Consider the following 16,659-nt stretch of genomic DNA (forward strand, 5'->3'; position numbering starts at 1 on the left):
GTTTTCTTTTTACCTCATATTTCCCAGACTAGGAGCTAAAGTGTTGGTGGAGACCCCTGGGGAATTCTGGACTTCCACCACCACTTGGCAGTAATGGGGTACTCCTCCCCTCCATGCTGGAGTGGTATCAGAGGAGACCTAGTGCACAGACAGGCCTTTCACCATCTCCATTTGGGAAGAATGTCACTCTCCTGTGGTATCAGTGGAGGCCTACTGGGAAGCTGGAACTCCCACTCCCAGCCAGCAGTAAAAAGAACCTCTACTTGCCTTGAGAGTCAATGGAGGCAATGTGGAGAACTTAGACTCTCCCCTCATCTGACAGTAAACAGATGTCACCCCTACTTTTCCCTGCTAGAGTAGTGTCAGAGGAACCCAGCTAAAACAGAATGTTTAAGCAAGACCCAGAGTTCTTATAATACCCAAAATGTCCATGTTTCAGTCCAAAATCACTTATCATACAAAGAGCAAGGAAATAGTAACTTGAATAAGAAAAGACAGCAACATATGCCAACATGGACAGAAAAGTTAGCCATTATAAAAATGCTTCAAAGAGAAATTATAAACACACCTGAAACAAATGAGAAAATACAAAGTCTTAGTAAAGAAGTAAAAGACATAAAGTAGAACCAAATGGAACTTTTAGAACTGAAAAATACAATAACGAAATTAAAAAACAAAAACAAAAACAAAAAAACCTCAGTTTGGCAACAGAGAAAGGAGGAAAGAGTTAGTGAGCTTGAAGATAGAACAGTAAAAATCACCCAACCTGAAAAACAGAGAGAAAAGAGACTGAAATAAAATGACCAGAGCCTTAGGCACCATTGGGACTGTATCTTTTTTTTTTTTTTTTTTTTTTTTTTTTTGGTCATTGGAGTCCTAGAAAGAAAGGAGAAAGAGATAGTGCTGCAAAAGCATTACAAGAAATAACGACTGAAACGTTCATAATCATAACAAAAGATATAAACAAGCTCAGCAAACCTCAAACAGGATAAATTCAAATAAATTCACATTAAGATACATCATGGTTAAACTTCTGAAAACTAAAGACAAAAAAATCTTGAAAGTAACGAGAGAGAAACAACACATTACTTATAGGGAGAAAATGATTTGGATTTCTCATCAGAAACCATGGAGCCCAGGAGGAAGTGGCACAATATTCTCCAAGGATTGAGAGAGAAGAGCCATCAACCCAGAATTTTATGCTAGTGAAAATATCTTTCAGAACTGAAGGGGAAATCAAGACATTCCCAGATGAAGACTAAGAGAATTGTCACTAGACCTCCTAAAAGAACAAATAGAAGAAATTCTTTAAAGAGAAAGGAAATGATAAAAGAAGAAACCATAGAATACCAAGAAGGAAAAAATAAATAGTAAGTAATAGTGTAAGTAAGCAATTCAATAAACTTTCCTCTCCTCTTGAGTTTTCAAAATTTTGTTTGATGATTGAAGCAAAATTTGTAACACTGTCTGATGTGGTTCTAAATGTATGTAGAGGAAACATTTAAGGAAAATTATATTATGAATGGGAGAAGGTAAATGGACATAAAGACAGATAAAGTTTCTATACTTCTCAAAGTGGTTAAATGAGGACACTAATAGACTGTCATAATTTGTGTATATATAATGTAATATTGGAGCAACCACTAAAAAAATCTTTAAAAAGAAATACATTTGAAAACACTATAAATAAATGAAAATGGAATTTTAAAAAACATTTAGGCAATCCGCAGTATGGCAGGACAAAGAAAACAGAGAAATGAAAAACAGAGAACAAACAGAAAACAAAAAATAAAATGACAGACTTAATTTCTGACATAAATAATTACATTAAGTGTAAAAAGTATAACTACACCAATTAAAAGACAGAGATTGGCTTAATAGATTTAAAAGCATGACTGTCTATGAGAAACTCACTTAAAACACAGGTTGAAAGTAAAAGGATGAAAAATATATATCATGCAAATAATAACCAAAACAAAACAGGAGTGGCTGTATTATTATCAGAAAAGTAGACCTCAGAACAAAGAAAATAGCCAGAGACAGAGGGGGACATTGCATGATGATAAAAGGATAAATCCACCAAGAAGACACAGCAATCCTAAATGTGTATGCACCAAACAACCCAGCTAAAAAATATATGAAGCAAAAAATGATAGAATTGAAATGAAAAATGGGAAAATCCATAATTATGGTTGGAAACTTCAACACTCCTTTCTCAATAATGGGTAGAACAACTAGGCAATAAATCAGCAAGCATATAAAATTCAATATCATTATCAACCAACAAGATATAATTGACATGTTTAGAACATTCCACTAAACAACAGCAGAATACATGACCTTTTCAAGCACCCTTAGAACATATAACAAGACAGTCCATATCCTGGGCCATAAAGGAAATATCAGCACACTAAAAAAATTAAACCCATACAGATTGTGTCTCTAACCACAATGGAATCAAACTAGAAATCAATAACAGAATGATAACAAGAAAGGCTCCAAACACTTGGAAACTAAACAACATACTTCCAAATAACCCATGAGCCAAAGAGAAAGTCTCAAAGGAAATTTTTTAAAAAACCAATTGAATAAAAATGAAAAAATAACATATCAAAATGTATGAGACATAGCTAAAGAAGGGCTGAGGAGATTTATAGCACTTTACATCAGAATAGAGGAAAAACTTTGAATCAAATATCTGAGCTCCCACCTTAAAAATCTACAAAAAGAAGAATAAAGTACACTCTAGGCTGGAAGAAGAAAAGAAATAATAAAAAGAGAAGAAATCACGGAAATTGAAAAAAGAAAGAAAGAAAAGCATTAGAGAAAATCAATGAAACTAAAAGCTGGTTCTTTGAAAAGGTCAAGAAAATTGACAGACCTCTCTAGCAAAACAGACAAAGAAAAGAGAAAGACACAAGTTGTCAATATCAGGGATGAAACAGAGTATCATCACAGACTCTGCAGACATCGAAATTATAATAATGGAATACTATGAATAACTCTGCACATACAAAATTTTTCTGACAACTTAGATGAAATGCACCAGTTTCTTAAAAAGCACAAATTGCCACAAGTCACTCAGTCTGAAATAGATAATTTGGATTGCCCTCAACTACTAAGGAATTTATCATTTAAAAACTCCCCACAAAGAAGTCTCCAGGACCAGATGGTTTCACTGGAGAATTCTAGCAAACATTTAAAGAATTCACAACAATTCTGTGCAATCTCTTCCAGAAAATAGAAGAGGGGGAAACACTTCCTAATTCTTTTTATGGAGCTAATGTTACTCTGATACCAAAACCAGACAAAAACATTACAAAAGAATAAACCTAAAGATCTCATAAATATAGAAGTAAAAATTCATAACAAAATATTAGCAAATAGTACACAGCAATATACAAAAAGAGCTACACACTATGACCAAGTGGGGTTTATTCTAGGGCTGGTTCAGTATTAAAAAACCAGTCAATGTTATCCACCATATTAAAAGGCCAACCAAGGGGGTGCCTGAGTGGCTTAGTCTGTTGAGCATCTGACTCTCTATTTCAGCTCAGGTCATGATCCCACAGTTGTGGGATCGAGCCCTACGTCAGGCTCGACATGGAGCCTGCTTAAGATTCTCTCTCTCAGGGCACCTGGGTGGCTCAGTTGGTTAAGTGTCTGACTCTCAGTCAGGTCATGATCTCACGATTTCATGGGTTCGAGCCCCACATCAGGCATCAGGATCTGTGCTGACAGTGCAGAGCCTGCTTAGGGTTCTCTCTCTCTCTCTCTCTCTCTCTCTCTCCCCCTCTCTCTGCCCCTCCCCTGCTCACACTGTCTCTCTCTCTCTCAAATAAATAAACTTAAAAAAAATTTTATTAAAAAAAAGATTCTCTCTCTCTCTCTCTCTCTCTCTCTCTCTCTCTCCCTCTGCCCCTCTTCCCTGCTTGTACATGCTACTCTCTCTCTCGCTAAGGTAAAATAAAATAAAAATAAAAATAAAAATAAAAGGCTAAACTAGAAAAAATCCTATGATCATACCAACTGATGTAGAATCAACAGATGACAAAATTCAATACCCATTTCCGAGAAACACTCCCAGAAAACTAGGAATACGGGAAACTTCCTCAACTTGATAGGGATCAACCACAAGAAACCTACAGCTAACATTACACTTAATGGTTAAAGACTGAGTGCTTTCCCCTAAGCTGTGAAACAAAGTAAAGATATCTGCTTTCACCACTCTTATAATATTGGAAGTTCTGGCCAGTACATTAAGCAAGAAAAGTAAATAAAAGATATATAGATTGGAAAGGAGGAAATAAGACTGTTCCTATTTGTGCATAACATGATGGTCTACATAGAAAACTTTGAGAAATCCATAAAAAGTAAGTGACTTCAGCAAGGTTACAGGAAACAAAGTCAACACACAAATCAATAATATTTTAACATACCACCAATGAATACATCAATGCCAAAATTAAAAATACAGTACCATTTATAATCTCTCAAAAAAACCACAAAAAAAACCCAATCTAGGTATAAACCTAACAAAACATTACAGAACATGTATGCTGAAAACTACAAGACACTGGTGAAAGACATCAAAAAAGATCTAAGTAAATGGAATTCATGGATTAGAAAACAACCTAATAGAGACATCAATTCTCCTTAAACTGATATTCAACATAACTACTATGAAAATCCCTGCAAGATTTTTTGTAGATATGGACAAGATGTTTCTAAAATGTATATGGAAAGGCAAAAGACCCAGAACAGCTAAAACAATTTAAAAAAAGAAGGTAGGAAGAATTAGTCTATACAGCTTCAAGACTTATTATAGAACTACAGTCAACAAGACAGTGTGGCATTGTCAGAGGAACAGACACACAGGTTAACGCAACAGAATAGAGAATGCAGAAACAGACCTACAAATACGCCCAACTGATTTTTGACACAGGTGCAAAATGAAGTCATTGAAACAAGGATGGACTTTTCAGTGAATGATGCAGGAGCAACATCCACTGGGAAAAATTTTTTTAAAAGAACCTTAGCCTAAGTCTCACACCCTACAGAAGGTCCACTCAAAATGAAAATGGACCTAAATGTAAACTGTAAAACTATAGAATCTTCTAGAAAAAAAAAAAAAGATAAGAGAAAACCTTCGGCAGAGATCTTAGAGGTGACACCAAAAGCAAGCTCCATGAAGGAAAATTTGATAAACTGGACTCCATCAAAACTAAAAATTTTGGGGACGCCTGGGTGGCTCAGTCGTTTAAGCATCTGACTTCGGCTCCAGTCATGATCTAAGGGTTCGTGAGTTCGAGCCCCATGTCCAGCTCTGTGCTGACAGTTCAGAGCCTGGAGACTGCTTCAGATTCTGTGTCTCCCTCTCTTTCTGCCCCTCCCCTGCTCACACTCTGTCTCTCTCTCAAAAATAAAATAAACATTAAAAAATTTAGAAAAAAAACAACTAAAAATTTTGCTCTGCAAAGACCCTCTTAAGAGGACTTCATGAAAAATGCTGGACTGGGAGAAGATCTTTGCAAACCATGCATCCAGCAAAGGACTAGTATCTAGTATATATAAATAATTCCCAAAATTCAACAGAGAATTAAATTAGAAACCGGGCAAATAGCACACACAGACGGTTCACAAAAGAGGATATACATACTCGTGGCAGATAAGCCCATGAAAAGATGTGGGTGTGTGGGCTGGGGAGGGCTTGGGCAGGGCCAGCACCTGTATTTGTAGCCTCGCAGGACTTTCTGGATGCTGACGGCTGCCTTGTTCAGCATCTCACTCCTCTGTAACTCCAGCAGAGTGTCCTGTTTATCCTGCGACACAAGAGACCCCAGCATGTAGCTGCTCCCACTCATCTCCACACACCACCTGGGGCCAGGGCTCTGTCTCCCAAAGGGTCTTCCAGACTTTTCCCATATGTGCTCCCTGGAGGGCAAGCAAGGGGAAGGGGCACTCAAATTGATCCTGATGTAGCTCACATCAGCCCTCCAGTCCCCCATCCAAGAACTTCCCATCTTAGCTCTTTTCTCTTGTGAATTCAATCTGGCAAATTTCATTTCTGCTCTGGAGAACCCAAGAAGGGGTCAAAAAGTTTCCCCAAAGTTGTGTTGTATTTCCCCAAATTCATGTGAAATGTCATGCAACTTGTATTACAGGCTCATACTTGTTTCAATATAAACATGTTTCCTCAGCCTTCGAGTAGGACTCGAAGTGGGTCGATTAGCCTTATTCACCCCTGAGCTGCGACCGTCCCTGGCCTGCTTTTGTGCTTCAACTGGATCCCTGTTTCCTTGGGCTTGCCATCCTAGTCCCTGAAGGGCAAAGACCATCTTTGTGGAACAGAAAGAAGCTTGGCCTTTTGGTGAGTGGTAAGGAGAGGCAGGGGCTTGGTGGCCTCTCCTGCCTCCATCAGTCTTGCATCAGCAAGCATGGAGCCTCTTCATGTGCCTGGGTGGGCACTGGAAACACAGAAATACACTAGACCCCTGACGGTGGCCTCAAGGAGTAGCCAGGGAGGGGTGGGCACTCTCCTCCTCCCCTCCTCCACCACCTGCCTACACTGACCGCACCCCTGTGGCCCTCGCCGTCTGTCCCAGCTTCTGGGACAGCACCCTGGGACTTGCCCAATGTCTATCCTCCCCGGCCTCACCTCCCCAGTGGAATCTGGAGCCCCTCTGTGTCTTCCCGGTTGTCTAAGTCCCAGAGCCCCAGCACAAGCCTGGCTAATGCATGGACAGAGGAACAGACAGACTAACCAGAGGATCAGGGTCGGGAGGTCCCTCTGGGGACAGATGAAGACAGGTGGGCAGGCTCTATGGGGAAAGTGGAGGGAGTGGAGGACTTTGGAAGGGGCGGGGGGATGGGGTGGCGCTTGGGCGGGCTGGCAGAGCATGTGTCCAGGCACTGATCTTCTTTCCTCCCTCCTCTTTCTCTCTTTGCTCACCCACCCACAGCTTACAAGGATCTCTCCTCCGTGGCTCTTGGACCCAACGTGCAGTCCTGGAGGGCCAAAAGGCTGTGGGTGTCAGCCACAAGCTGCCTCCGTGTGACCTCGGGCCTCGCTGGAAGTTGTAGGGGATGGAGATGGGAGGTGCTGCTTGCACAGGCCTGCTCAAGGACAAGCTCTTCTAGGGGGAGGGGGACCAGCACACTGGCTCCTTCCACGGAAGTGCTGGCTCTCCAGGGCTCTAAAGAGGTGGAGCTTCCCCAGGTCTGACTCTTTAGACTGTGGCTCCCCACATAGGAGGAGGCCTATCTAAGGGACTGTGGGAGCCTATCCTGAGCTCCTGCTTGCTTCTGCCTGGTGGCCTGGGGCAGCTCCCCCTTCTCCTGAGGTCTTGCCTTTGATGCCCTGCTCTGAGAAGCCTCCTGGACTTCTGCAGGCGGGGCTGAGCTCTCCTCATGGTCCCTTGCCTCTCTTCTACAGCATGGCTTTCTACAACAGGGGTGCCTCAGGGTGGGGGCCATGCCCAGAGCAAGCTCCCTTGGCACTGGCTCAGGGTGGGTGAACGGATGCCACCTGGTGGGCATGAGACCAGCCCCTCACGCTCCAGGAGGCTGAAGACCAGTGTGTTCAGGGGCTCACCTTCAGGAAAATTTTGGTCTTTCCCACTTTCCATTCTTTGTCTGTCCCCAGCCACGTTTCAGCAATGCGCAGGGTCATCTGGTGAGCCTTGTCTCGAAGCTGCCGAGGAGAAAACAGGAGTGGCTTGGTGGCGTTGGAGCAGGCCCCAGGTGGGAGGCTGAGGCTCCCTCCACAAAGGCTTTCTGGGATTCGAGTCTTCCTCCTCCCCTGGGTGTCAGTGTTGCTTGGCCAGGACACAGGCTCAAGGCACTTCTGAACAAGAGTGGGGCCAGGGGAGAGCCCAGACCCAGGAGCCTCGAGGCCACCACGCCTGGGGCCTCAGCGTGGCTGTTGAGCACTTGGACAGCTCCAAGTGTAGGCAGCTGAGTGTTTGAGAAAGGATGGGAAGGACATCTTGCTCCAAACAGCAACCCCACCAGGGCATGATCTCGCCAGTGTTTGCTTTAAATGGCAGACAGCTCAGGGGCGCCTGGGTGGCGCAGTCGGTTAAGCGTCCGACTTCAGCCAGGTCACGATCTCGCGGTCCGTGAGTTCGAGCCCCCCGTCGGGCTCTGGGCTGATGGCTCAGAGCCTGGAGCCTGTTTCCGATTCTGTGTCTCCCTCTCTCTCTGCCCCTCCCCCGTTCATGCTCTGTCTCTCTCTGTCCCCAAAATAAATAAACGTTAAAAAAAAAATTAAAAAAAAAAATAAATGGCAGACAGCTCCTAGTACCAACATTTCAGCCACTAGCCTCATCCAGGGAGTGTGACACGGTGGGAGCCAACCCCTCCCTCTCTCCCAGGGCACCCAGGGAGTGAGAGATAGGGCTGGAGGAGATGAGAAGGAAGGGGGTCCAGGAAGGGGCCCTCAGCATCGGGAGGGCAGCTAGAGGACCCCCTTGAACCTGGGGGTTGGGGTGCCCCTGAGGTCACTTACGCCTGTCAGGGCCAGCATGAGCAGGCGGGGGGCTGGGGGGGGGGGTGGCGGGGTGAGCACCTGGAATCTCACGGCGCTGGGCAGCAACACACGAAACCTCTGGGAGAACGCGTCAAACGTGTACCGGATGGGGAAGCCCGACTTGCGGATGTACACCGTCTGCATCATGCCCGAGTAGCGCAGTTGCCGGATGCACAGCTCCCGGTCGAACAGCTGTGGGCGCACAGGTCACAGGCCCGCTTTCTGAACAGCTGCACGTGCTCGGTGCACCTGCCAGGGCGGCCCTCCCAACCACCTGGCTGTCCCCAGATACGAGAGAACCCCACGATGCTTGCCTGAATGGCAGTGTATGCTTTAACCTGCAGACTCCTATTTTCCAGAGAGGAATTTGGACCCAAGTCACTGAAAATTTGGTCCCGAGAGTATTTCCAAGCAGATGGAAGTAGGTAATATACAAACTGTGACTTCCACAAGAACACTAATACTTCCCTCATTCTCAGCAAATGCAAAGTACTATGAATATAAAAGTTATTTGCATATGTCATGTTTAAAATGTTTTTAAATGCCCCACAACAATGCTCTCAAAGAAGTTTCCTTGCGGCCTTGCCTGTGCTGGGGTGGGCGCTGTCCCACCTCCCACACTCTAATGGAATGAAGAAACACATTTCCTACCTAGAGTCAGAAAGCATTGTAGCCAGCTTAGTTTCTCTCCCCCAGAGATGGGCATGGCTGATAGAGAGGAATTTGGACACGATGCTTTGAGCAGGGGAATGGGGTCTTCAGCCATGGCTCCAGACTCTGCATGGCTTAGCCGCAAGAGAGCCCCCCTCAACCTCCCAGCCAGGAGTGTCTGGGGACTAAGGGCACACCCTCGAATCTGGCAAGCCCACCAGCAGGCTGTTACCCACCTGGAAAGGCTGAGGGCCACAGAGCCAACTGCTCGTGGGGTCCAGGGCCACATGGCAGTTAGTCTTGGGCAACTAATTGGCTCCCATTTATTGAGCATTTCCAGTGGGCTCCATGTTTCTTATTTAATCTTTATAACAGCCCTACATAGTGGGGTACTTAGCTCCAATTTAAAGATGAGGTGCCTGAGTTCTCAGGGCCACACTGAGCAAGGTTCACCTTGAGCCTGCCTGGCCCCTCAGCCTGGCCTCCCCCTACACCTACATAGCAGCCACTGTCTCTGAGCCATGTCCCAGCTGGGGCTGCTGGAGAGACAGAAGCATCAGCCCCAGGCCCCGCCCACCTGTCCCTCAGTGCTGGAAGTGGGGTGGGGGATGAGGGCAGAGGGCCTCTGAGAGCACAGTTATTACCCAACATACAGGTGTTGTGCCTATCTTCTGGATTTCCTGGGCCAGTCCCAATTTCATATAATTCTGTTCTATTCCAAAAATATGCTGCATTTAATGTAATATTAATTTTTTCCCCTTATAAGATTTTTTTGAGTCATTTCATCTCCTTTTAGATGTTATTTCCCAGTTTTGGGGAGTCCTGTATTTGAGCCTCTGGGTGTGATTCCCAAGCCCACAGATCCAGGACTTCTGGGTGGCAGGCTCCTACCTAGCACATATGCAGATAAAGCCACCCCCCAAAGAGCTGCTTGGCCTCAGGTCTTGGTGACAGCTAGCCAGCCTCTAACATCCTAGTATGGGTTGCTGCCTTACTGAGCCAGGTTTACACACGCAGATGTGCCAAAAACATCATGTATAGGCCTTGCTGCCCCCATAGGTTGTCAGGATTCTGACTTTACAGGAGAGAAAACGGGCTCAGAGAAGCAGAGCACCGGCCAAGTACAAACAGCTGGTGAATGGCAGGCCAGAGACAGCAGAGGTCTGGTTATCCAAAGCCCTGCCAGTCACTGACCTTAGAATGGCCTAGACTGGTCACCTTGCCTCAGTGTCCCCATCTGTAAAATGGGGACAGACAGCTTTAATGCTAGCCAGGCCCTGGTAAAGGAGTGACATAACCCTAGATGCCATTAGACTCATCTAGTAGGTGCTCCCTCCCTCCTCGTGTGTGCCCCCCAGTCCCCCCTCATTACCAGTGGCTTCTTGTACTCATTGGGTTTGATGCAGCGGATGAAGTAGGGCTGGCAGCTGGTTAGGATTTTCATCAGCTGGTCTAGGGACTTCTTGAACTGGCCTGCCAGGGTGGAGGGCTGCTTGCCAGAGTCTGCAGACTGCAAGCAGAAGCACAGGTACAAGCGGGGCGCTGGGGGGCTCGGCCTGGGGCACAGCTGACCCAGAGGAGGGCTCCTGCCAACATCCCACAGATAGGCAGGGCTGTGTTCACTCAGCCCCTCCCTTACTGGCCCACCATAGGTTCTGGTGAGCAAGACACGGCCAGGCGTCCTGCCTAGAGGTGGGGTCCCCCACGTGGAGTGTACAGGATCATGCACCAGCGTGAGAAAGCATGTGAGACCTGACAACACTCCCTTTTTACCTCACCCTTCCACATTTTCAGTTCTTGTGTCGGTTTTGTTTTTAAAACATGTTTTATACTGCACATTGTAAGCATTGTAGTAAATGTATATAGTTTTAAAACAAATGTATTGAAACTATGGATGCAGGAGAAAACAAGCCCTAGTGTATGTTTTTTTCAATGCCTGATCTTGGGCAATGCTCCCTGATCAAACCCTCTCTGAGTCAAATGCAACTGAACGAAGGCGGGTACTGCCAAATGGCAGCAATTGGAGACACGTGGCAACACTTTTGAGACAAGAAAGCCACCACTGGCACCTTACAGGAACAATGGGCAGCATTTTCCTGTTGTCCAGGTTGGTGAAATAATGTGCATTCCCCGTCATGTCCTCCTGACATGCTCCAGGGGCCCCACGGTGGCCGGGACAAGCCTATACTCTGGCCTTGCTGTGGAGAGTGTAGCCTAACTCAGTGATGCAGAGGGAATGGGCTGGTCCCAGCTGGTTCCGGACGTGGGCAAGTCCTGCACTGCCTCAGGGCTCCTTGGCACCTCCCTGGGCCCTGAGGTCTCAGGAGAGGCCGCCTACAGAGGGTAGGGTGGGGCATGATATGATGAGAGGTCAAGGGCACCTCAGTGTGGCCAGAACATAATGCAAGGCACAGGGGGCAGGTTCCTCTGCCTACACCCCAAGTTCCTGGGCCCATCTCCCTGCCCCTTGGTGGGAAAGTTCCTCATTAGACAATTTATGGGCCTTTTCTGGAATAGTCACTCTTGAGGGGTAGAGGCATGGCAGGGAGTGGGTAGGCAGACCCTCACCCTGCCAAGACATCCTAGGCTTCCCTGGGGAGCACTGAGGGCTCCCTGCTGCCCACCTCCCTGGCCGGTGGCCCGTAGTGCTGCCCCTGCCACACCACACACCCCACACCACACACACACACACACCACATACATACCATACACACACCGCACCCCACATACATCACACAAAACGCACTCCACACACCCCACACCACACACACCACACATACGCCCCAGAGACACCACACAAAACGCATACGGCATGCACACACACCACACAATACATACACCATGCACATACCCAACACATACATAGAGACCAATCTAGAAACATAATATTAACACCAGCAGATGTGCCTCCACCAGACCACCACACACTCAGAAGCAGGCCTGTCAATGTGAACCTGTCCCCTTACCACTGCCCACACAGCAACCCCTCACTCCTGATTTTCGCTCACTTCTGGGCCCTGACTGAGCAACTGAGACCCAGGGGATAGGTCTTCCCTGTGTGTGCCTGTCTGACCCCTGAGGCCCTAAGGGCTGAGAGACCCAGGAGGCACTGGCAGGGCCACCCACGGGAGACCACCTTGAAGAGCTGGCTCCCTGCCTTTGCCCAGATGATGGTCCCGTGGCCCATCTTGGTCCCAGCCGACTCCAGCTTGAATATCTCCTTCAGGAACTTGTTCTCGGAGGAATAGACCAGGGTGAGGATATCTGTGCTCAGCACATCTCGATTCTTTTCCAGGAAGCCTGTGGGGGAAGCAGAGCCCACTCACCAGCCCAGTTCAGCCATCACCACAGACCCACAGGGGAAGGGGAGGGCAGCAGACGGGGACTCTGGTCACACCAGGAGGCCTGAAGGAGTCCCTGCCGAAGCCGCCCTCTCCACCCCTCCCTTGACCTCCCTGTCCGGCCAGCAGGGCCCCCCTGTACCCGGGCCTGCACTCATCTCTGCCCAGTGTGTCACACCCACCTCTAAACCCTCCGACCCCCACACCCGCCATCCCCTCCACAACCCCTATCGAATCCACTGCCAGTCCTTCTGCCTGAACCATCCCTCTGATCACAGCCCACCACTCTGCCCTCTGTCCCACCCTTCCTGGCTGGTGGCCCAGACTGTCCTGCCCAGTGCTGCCTCACCCTGCCAAACACTTCCTCTGCTGTCCTGTCACCACAGCATGCCTTCCTCGTCTCCTCCTTCCTCGTCCCCCGGGGCCCCTGTGGCCCTGTACCCCACTGGCACAGAGTTACCCTCAGAGGCCCCAGCCCTCCTACACCTCCAGCCCCCGCCGGCTGCTCCTGGACACTCTTCCTTCCTCAGGCACGCACGCCAGCTCTGGCTCATTCTTCAAGACCGGCTCAAGCATGGTCTATTTCAGGAGGCTCCCCAGGGCCCTCCTCAGGGCTCCCCTGGCCTCTGTGTGACCTTTCTCATGGGTTCTACTGCTCGGTTCAAGGGTGGGTCGAGGATTTTCCCTTTCCTTCGCCACCCCCCCCCCCCCCCCGCTGGGTGCACCACAGGAGTGGGACAGGAGTGATCAGTGATCCCGTTCCCTCAACACCCCCAGCCCTCGCCGTCACTGTAACCTCCAGGTGTACTCTGGAGCTGACCAGCAGCCACCGGGGACCGTATGTCCCTTCAGGGTACAGTCTAGATTTCCCTGCAGTGAAATGTCTGAGGGCTCCCCTCGGGGCTCTGGCCCACTAAAGTTCTGGGTGACCTTGGGCAAGTCTGATTCAGGCAGCTACTTATTCATATAAAGGAGCTAGAAAAGGAAAGCAGGAGGAGATTGTGAAGAAGCCTCCTGCCCCCACCGATAAGTCCTGAAAATCTGGCAGCCTGGTAACATCCAGGGAGCTTGCAGTCTGCAGGGACCTCTCCTGCCCTCGCCCCAGAGCCCCGATGCAGCGCCGGGAGGATCTGTGCGTCCACCTGCCCCAGCTGGCCAGTCTGGCTGCTTCCAAGCCCCTGCTCTTCCTGAGAGCCCAAAATGGAAGAGGGAAAGGAATTCAGACTGCTGTGTCTTACTGGCTCCAAGGATGGGGCGTGGCTTGCTGATTAGGAGTCCTGAGGGCACATTTCCCTCCTCATTAGGAGTTTAAATTGCACAGGTCTTGGGGGTGAATGTGTGCCCTTAGGCGTTGTGTGCGTGAACCTGTGTGTGCGCTCTGACAGAAGAGGTTTAGATTTGTTTTTTTAATGTTTATTTATTTTCGAGAGACAGAGCATGAGTGGGGGAGGAGCAGAGAGAGGGAGACACAGAATCCAAAGCAGGCTCCAGGCTCTGAGCTGTCAGCACAGAGCCCAATGGGGAGCTCGAACTCATGAACAGTGAGATCATGCCCTGAGCCGAAGTCAGACACTTAACCAGCTGAGCCACCCAGGCGCCCCTGACAGAAGAGGTTTAGGAACCAAGCATGTCTGTGGTTGCTAAGGCAGACCTGAGGGCCTGGAGCCCCCAATCCCTCTACCAGCCCTGCTCTGGGGTTCTGGAAGGTCCTGCTAGGACCAGGGCCACCTCCAGCCTGAAGACTGAGAATCCAGAAATTAAGGAGGGGCGGTGTTACGGGCTGAGTTGCATCGTCTGCCCCTAGCCCCCATCCACACATTGCAGCCCTAACCCCAGGACCTCAGAATGTGACCATATGTAGAGATGGGGCCTTTACAGAGGTGATTAAGTTAACATGAGCCTATTAGGTGGCCCTCGTCCAGTATGAGTGGTGCCAACAAACCATGTCCATTCCATTCCCTTTGTCCCATTGCCAGCTCTGCAAAATGACCTTGTCCTCTCAGCCTCCTTCCCACAGCCCCCCTGGAATGGTCCAGATCTGGAAGGGAAGGGAAGTGGACAGGAGCTGCGCCTACCTTCTGTCTGGTAGTACACCTCGCCGGCAAAGTGCGCGATGCCAAATCTGGCGTCGTGGATGTTCTTGGGCTGCAGGTAAGCCTTGTTGTTGGCATGGACACTGTTCAGTTTTTGCAGCATGGTGGTATCTGTCCCCTGGAAGAAGGCACACGCCCTGTGGGCTGACATCCCAGAGTCCAGCCATGCACGGGAGGTCAGCTGGCACAGCCACAGGGCTCAGGGGCTTCCTCACAGGGGCAGAGCAGCTCAGCTCAGAATGACCGAGGACCCTTCTAACAGACGGGAAACTGCCACTCAGGGGTTGGTGACTAGTCTCTATAAATGAGGGCCAAGCTGGGAGCAGAGACTGGGTCTGCTGACCTCCACGGCTGGCTCTCCGGCTCCACCCTTCCCTACCGTTGTCCAGGTACCTGGCCCTGGCTTCATCCTTCTCTGGACTCAGACTGCTTTGAAAGTCTAGGGACTTTCCTAGGACAGGCAGAGCGCCTTGAGGGCGAGAAGGCAAGCATTTCCATCTCTTGTACCCTCTGCAGTTCTAGGCCCACGAGTGCTTAGGAAGCCCCTCTTAGGGTGAGTTCTTGGATGTGAATAAACAGTGACTGCGATGTCATGCTGCTGGGGAGTGGGAGCGAGGCTGGAGTCAGGAGGCCTTCCTGTAGGAGGCGAAACTCGCAGGAGAAGAGGTTGCCCGGGTTGGGGCTGGTCTGCTAATGCCTGACAGAGGTTTCCGCAACCCAGGGGACCCAGGGGAGTTTCCCCACCTCGAGGGTGAGACCTGTGAGTGGGGCACTCCACCCGAGGGTGGGTGGGCTCAGGGACGCACCTGCGGGAAGTGGCTCTCCTCGTCCAGGAGGGAGATGATGCTCATGGGCTTGAGGGCCAGTAGGTCCAGGGTGGGGCGATTGTCACTGTACTGGATGTAGTCCCAGGCGATGCCCTCCGAGAGGTACTCCTCCTGCTCCATGGTGAACACGTGCCGCACAAAGAACTGCTGCAGGTGCTCATTGGCAAAATTGATGCAGAGCTGCTCGAAGCTGTGGAGGGAGCGCCGCCCCCGCGGGAGGGGCCCGGTCAGCCCGTCCCTGTCATCGCTGGCAGAACCCGCGGAGCTGCCGGCCGCTTGCACCCAGCCTTCCGCGTAGCCCGCAGGTGCTCATCCCCATACACACGTACACGCAGTCGCTACCCTCCCCCTTCTCTCGCCTCCGCCACCATCACCCGCTCCAGCCCCTGGCAAACAGACCTAGAGACCTTGGTCAAGAGCCGAGCCTTGGGGGACCACGTGACCCGTAGCAGCCCCACCCCGAGGGGCACGAGGCCCCAGTATTGAGGGCCGGGCTCCCCTGCATCAGCAAGAGTCCTTACTCCCGCTCCGGCCTCCAGCTACTCTTCCTCCCCGCTTCCCATCTCAGGTCAGCGCCTCCAATCATCACCCCCCGCTGGACTCACAAACCAAGGAGTCACACCTGACACCTCTGTCTCCTCCCTTCCCAGTTCCAACTGTCTGCCAGAGTCGGGTCCCCTCACTCCAACACAGCGCCCTGCTCTGCTGACTCCGTTCCCACACTGCCGCCGGGGCCCAGGCCCCTCACTCACCATCCAGAGCACAGCTGAGGCTTCCTGTGGGCTCTCCCCACATCCCCATCTCACACACTACGCGGCGGGCTCTCTGGCCAGCAGGACCCGCTGTCCCCCTGCTTCCAATCCCCTCTTTTCAGATCCCCACAGTGAACAGTGCACAGAGAACAATGCAAAGCCTTGCTGCGTCTCTGAGAGTGGCCTGGGTCGCTGCGGGCTCCTTCCTGCGGTGCTGTGAGGGCACCCACTTCTCCCCGGCCTGAGTGGTCACACGTTTGCTGCTTCCCTCCTCTCCTTCCTCATTACCCTGCTCATTGTGTTCATCCCTTGGGCCTTTCTTCCTCCGGATGGGTTGCTCACTTATGCAAAACCTCACCATTCCTGAGACTGGTTGTTCAACGTCTGTTAACCCGGGAGGTGAGGGGACAGGTCCACCGTATGCCCCACTCCCAGCATGCAGCCTGGAGAGCGCTCAGTGGCCAC

General features: G+C 49.7%; 1 protein-coding gene across 2 annotated transcripts in view; it reads right to left on the reverse strand.

The window, feature by feature from the left end:
- MYO7B (myosin VIIB) overlaps positions 1-16,659 on the reverse strand; it is an 85,836-nt gene that overhangs the window by 29,738 nt on the left and 39,439 nt on the right. For both annotated transcript variants that reach the window (XM_045479392.1, XM_045479391.1), the window contains exons 13-19: positions 15,422-15,632; positions 14,598-14,733; positions 12,318-12,481; positions 10,554-10,691; positions 8,570-8,722; positions 7,595-7,693; positions 5,728-5,822 (exon numbers count right to left, since the gene is read on the reverse strand). In XM_045479392.1, coding sequence (XP_045335348.1) covers positions 5,728-5,822; positions 7,595-7,693; positions 8,570-8,722; positions 10,554-10,691; positions 12,318-12,481; positions 14,598-14,733; positions 15,422-15,632 — 996 coding nt within the window. The remainder of the gene's footprint in view (positions 1-5,727; positions 5,823-7,594; positions 7,694-8,569; positions 8,723-10,553; positions 10,692-12,317; positions 12,482-14,597; positions 14,734-15,421; positions 15,633-16,659) is intronic.

Source organism: Leopardus geoffroyi, chromosome C1 (assembly GCF_018350155.1).
Source record: "Leopardus geoffroyi isolate Oge1 chromosome C1, O.geoffroyi_Oge1_pat1.0, whole genome shotgun sequence".
Taxonomy (NCBI): Eukaryota; Metazoa; Chordata; class Mammalia; order Carnivora; family Felidae; genus Leopardus; species Leopardus geoffroyi.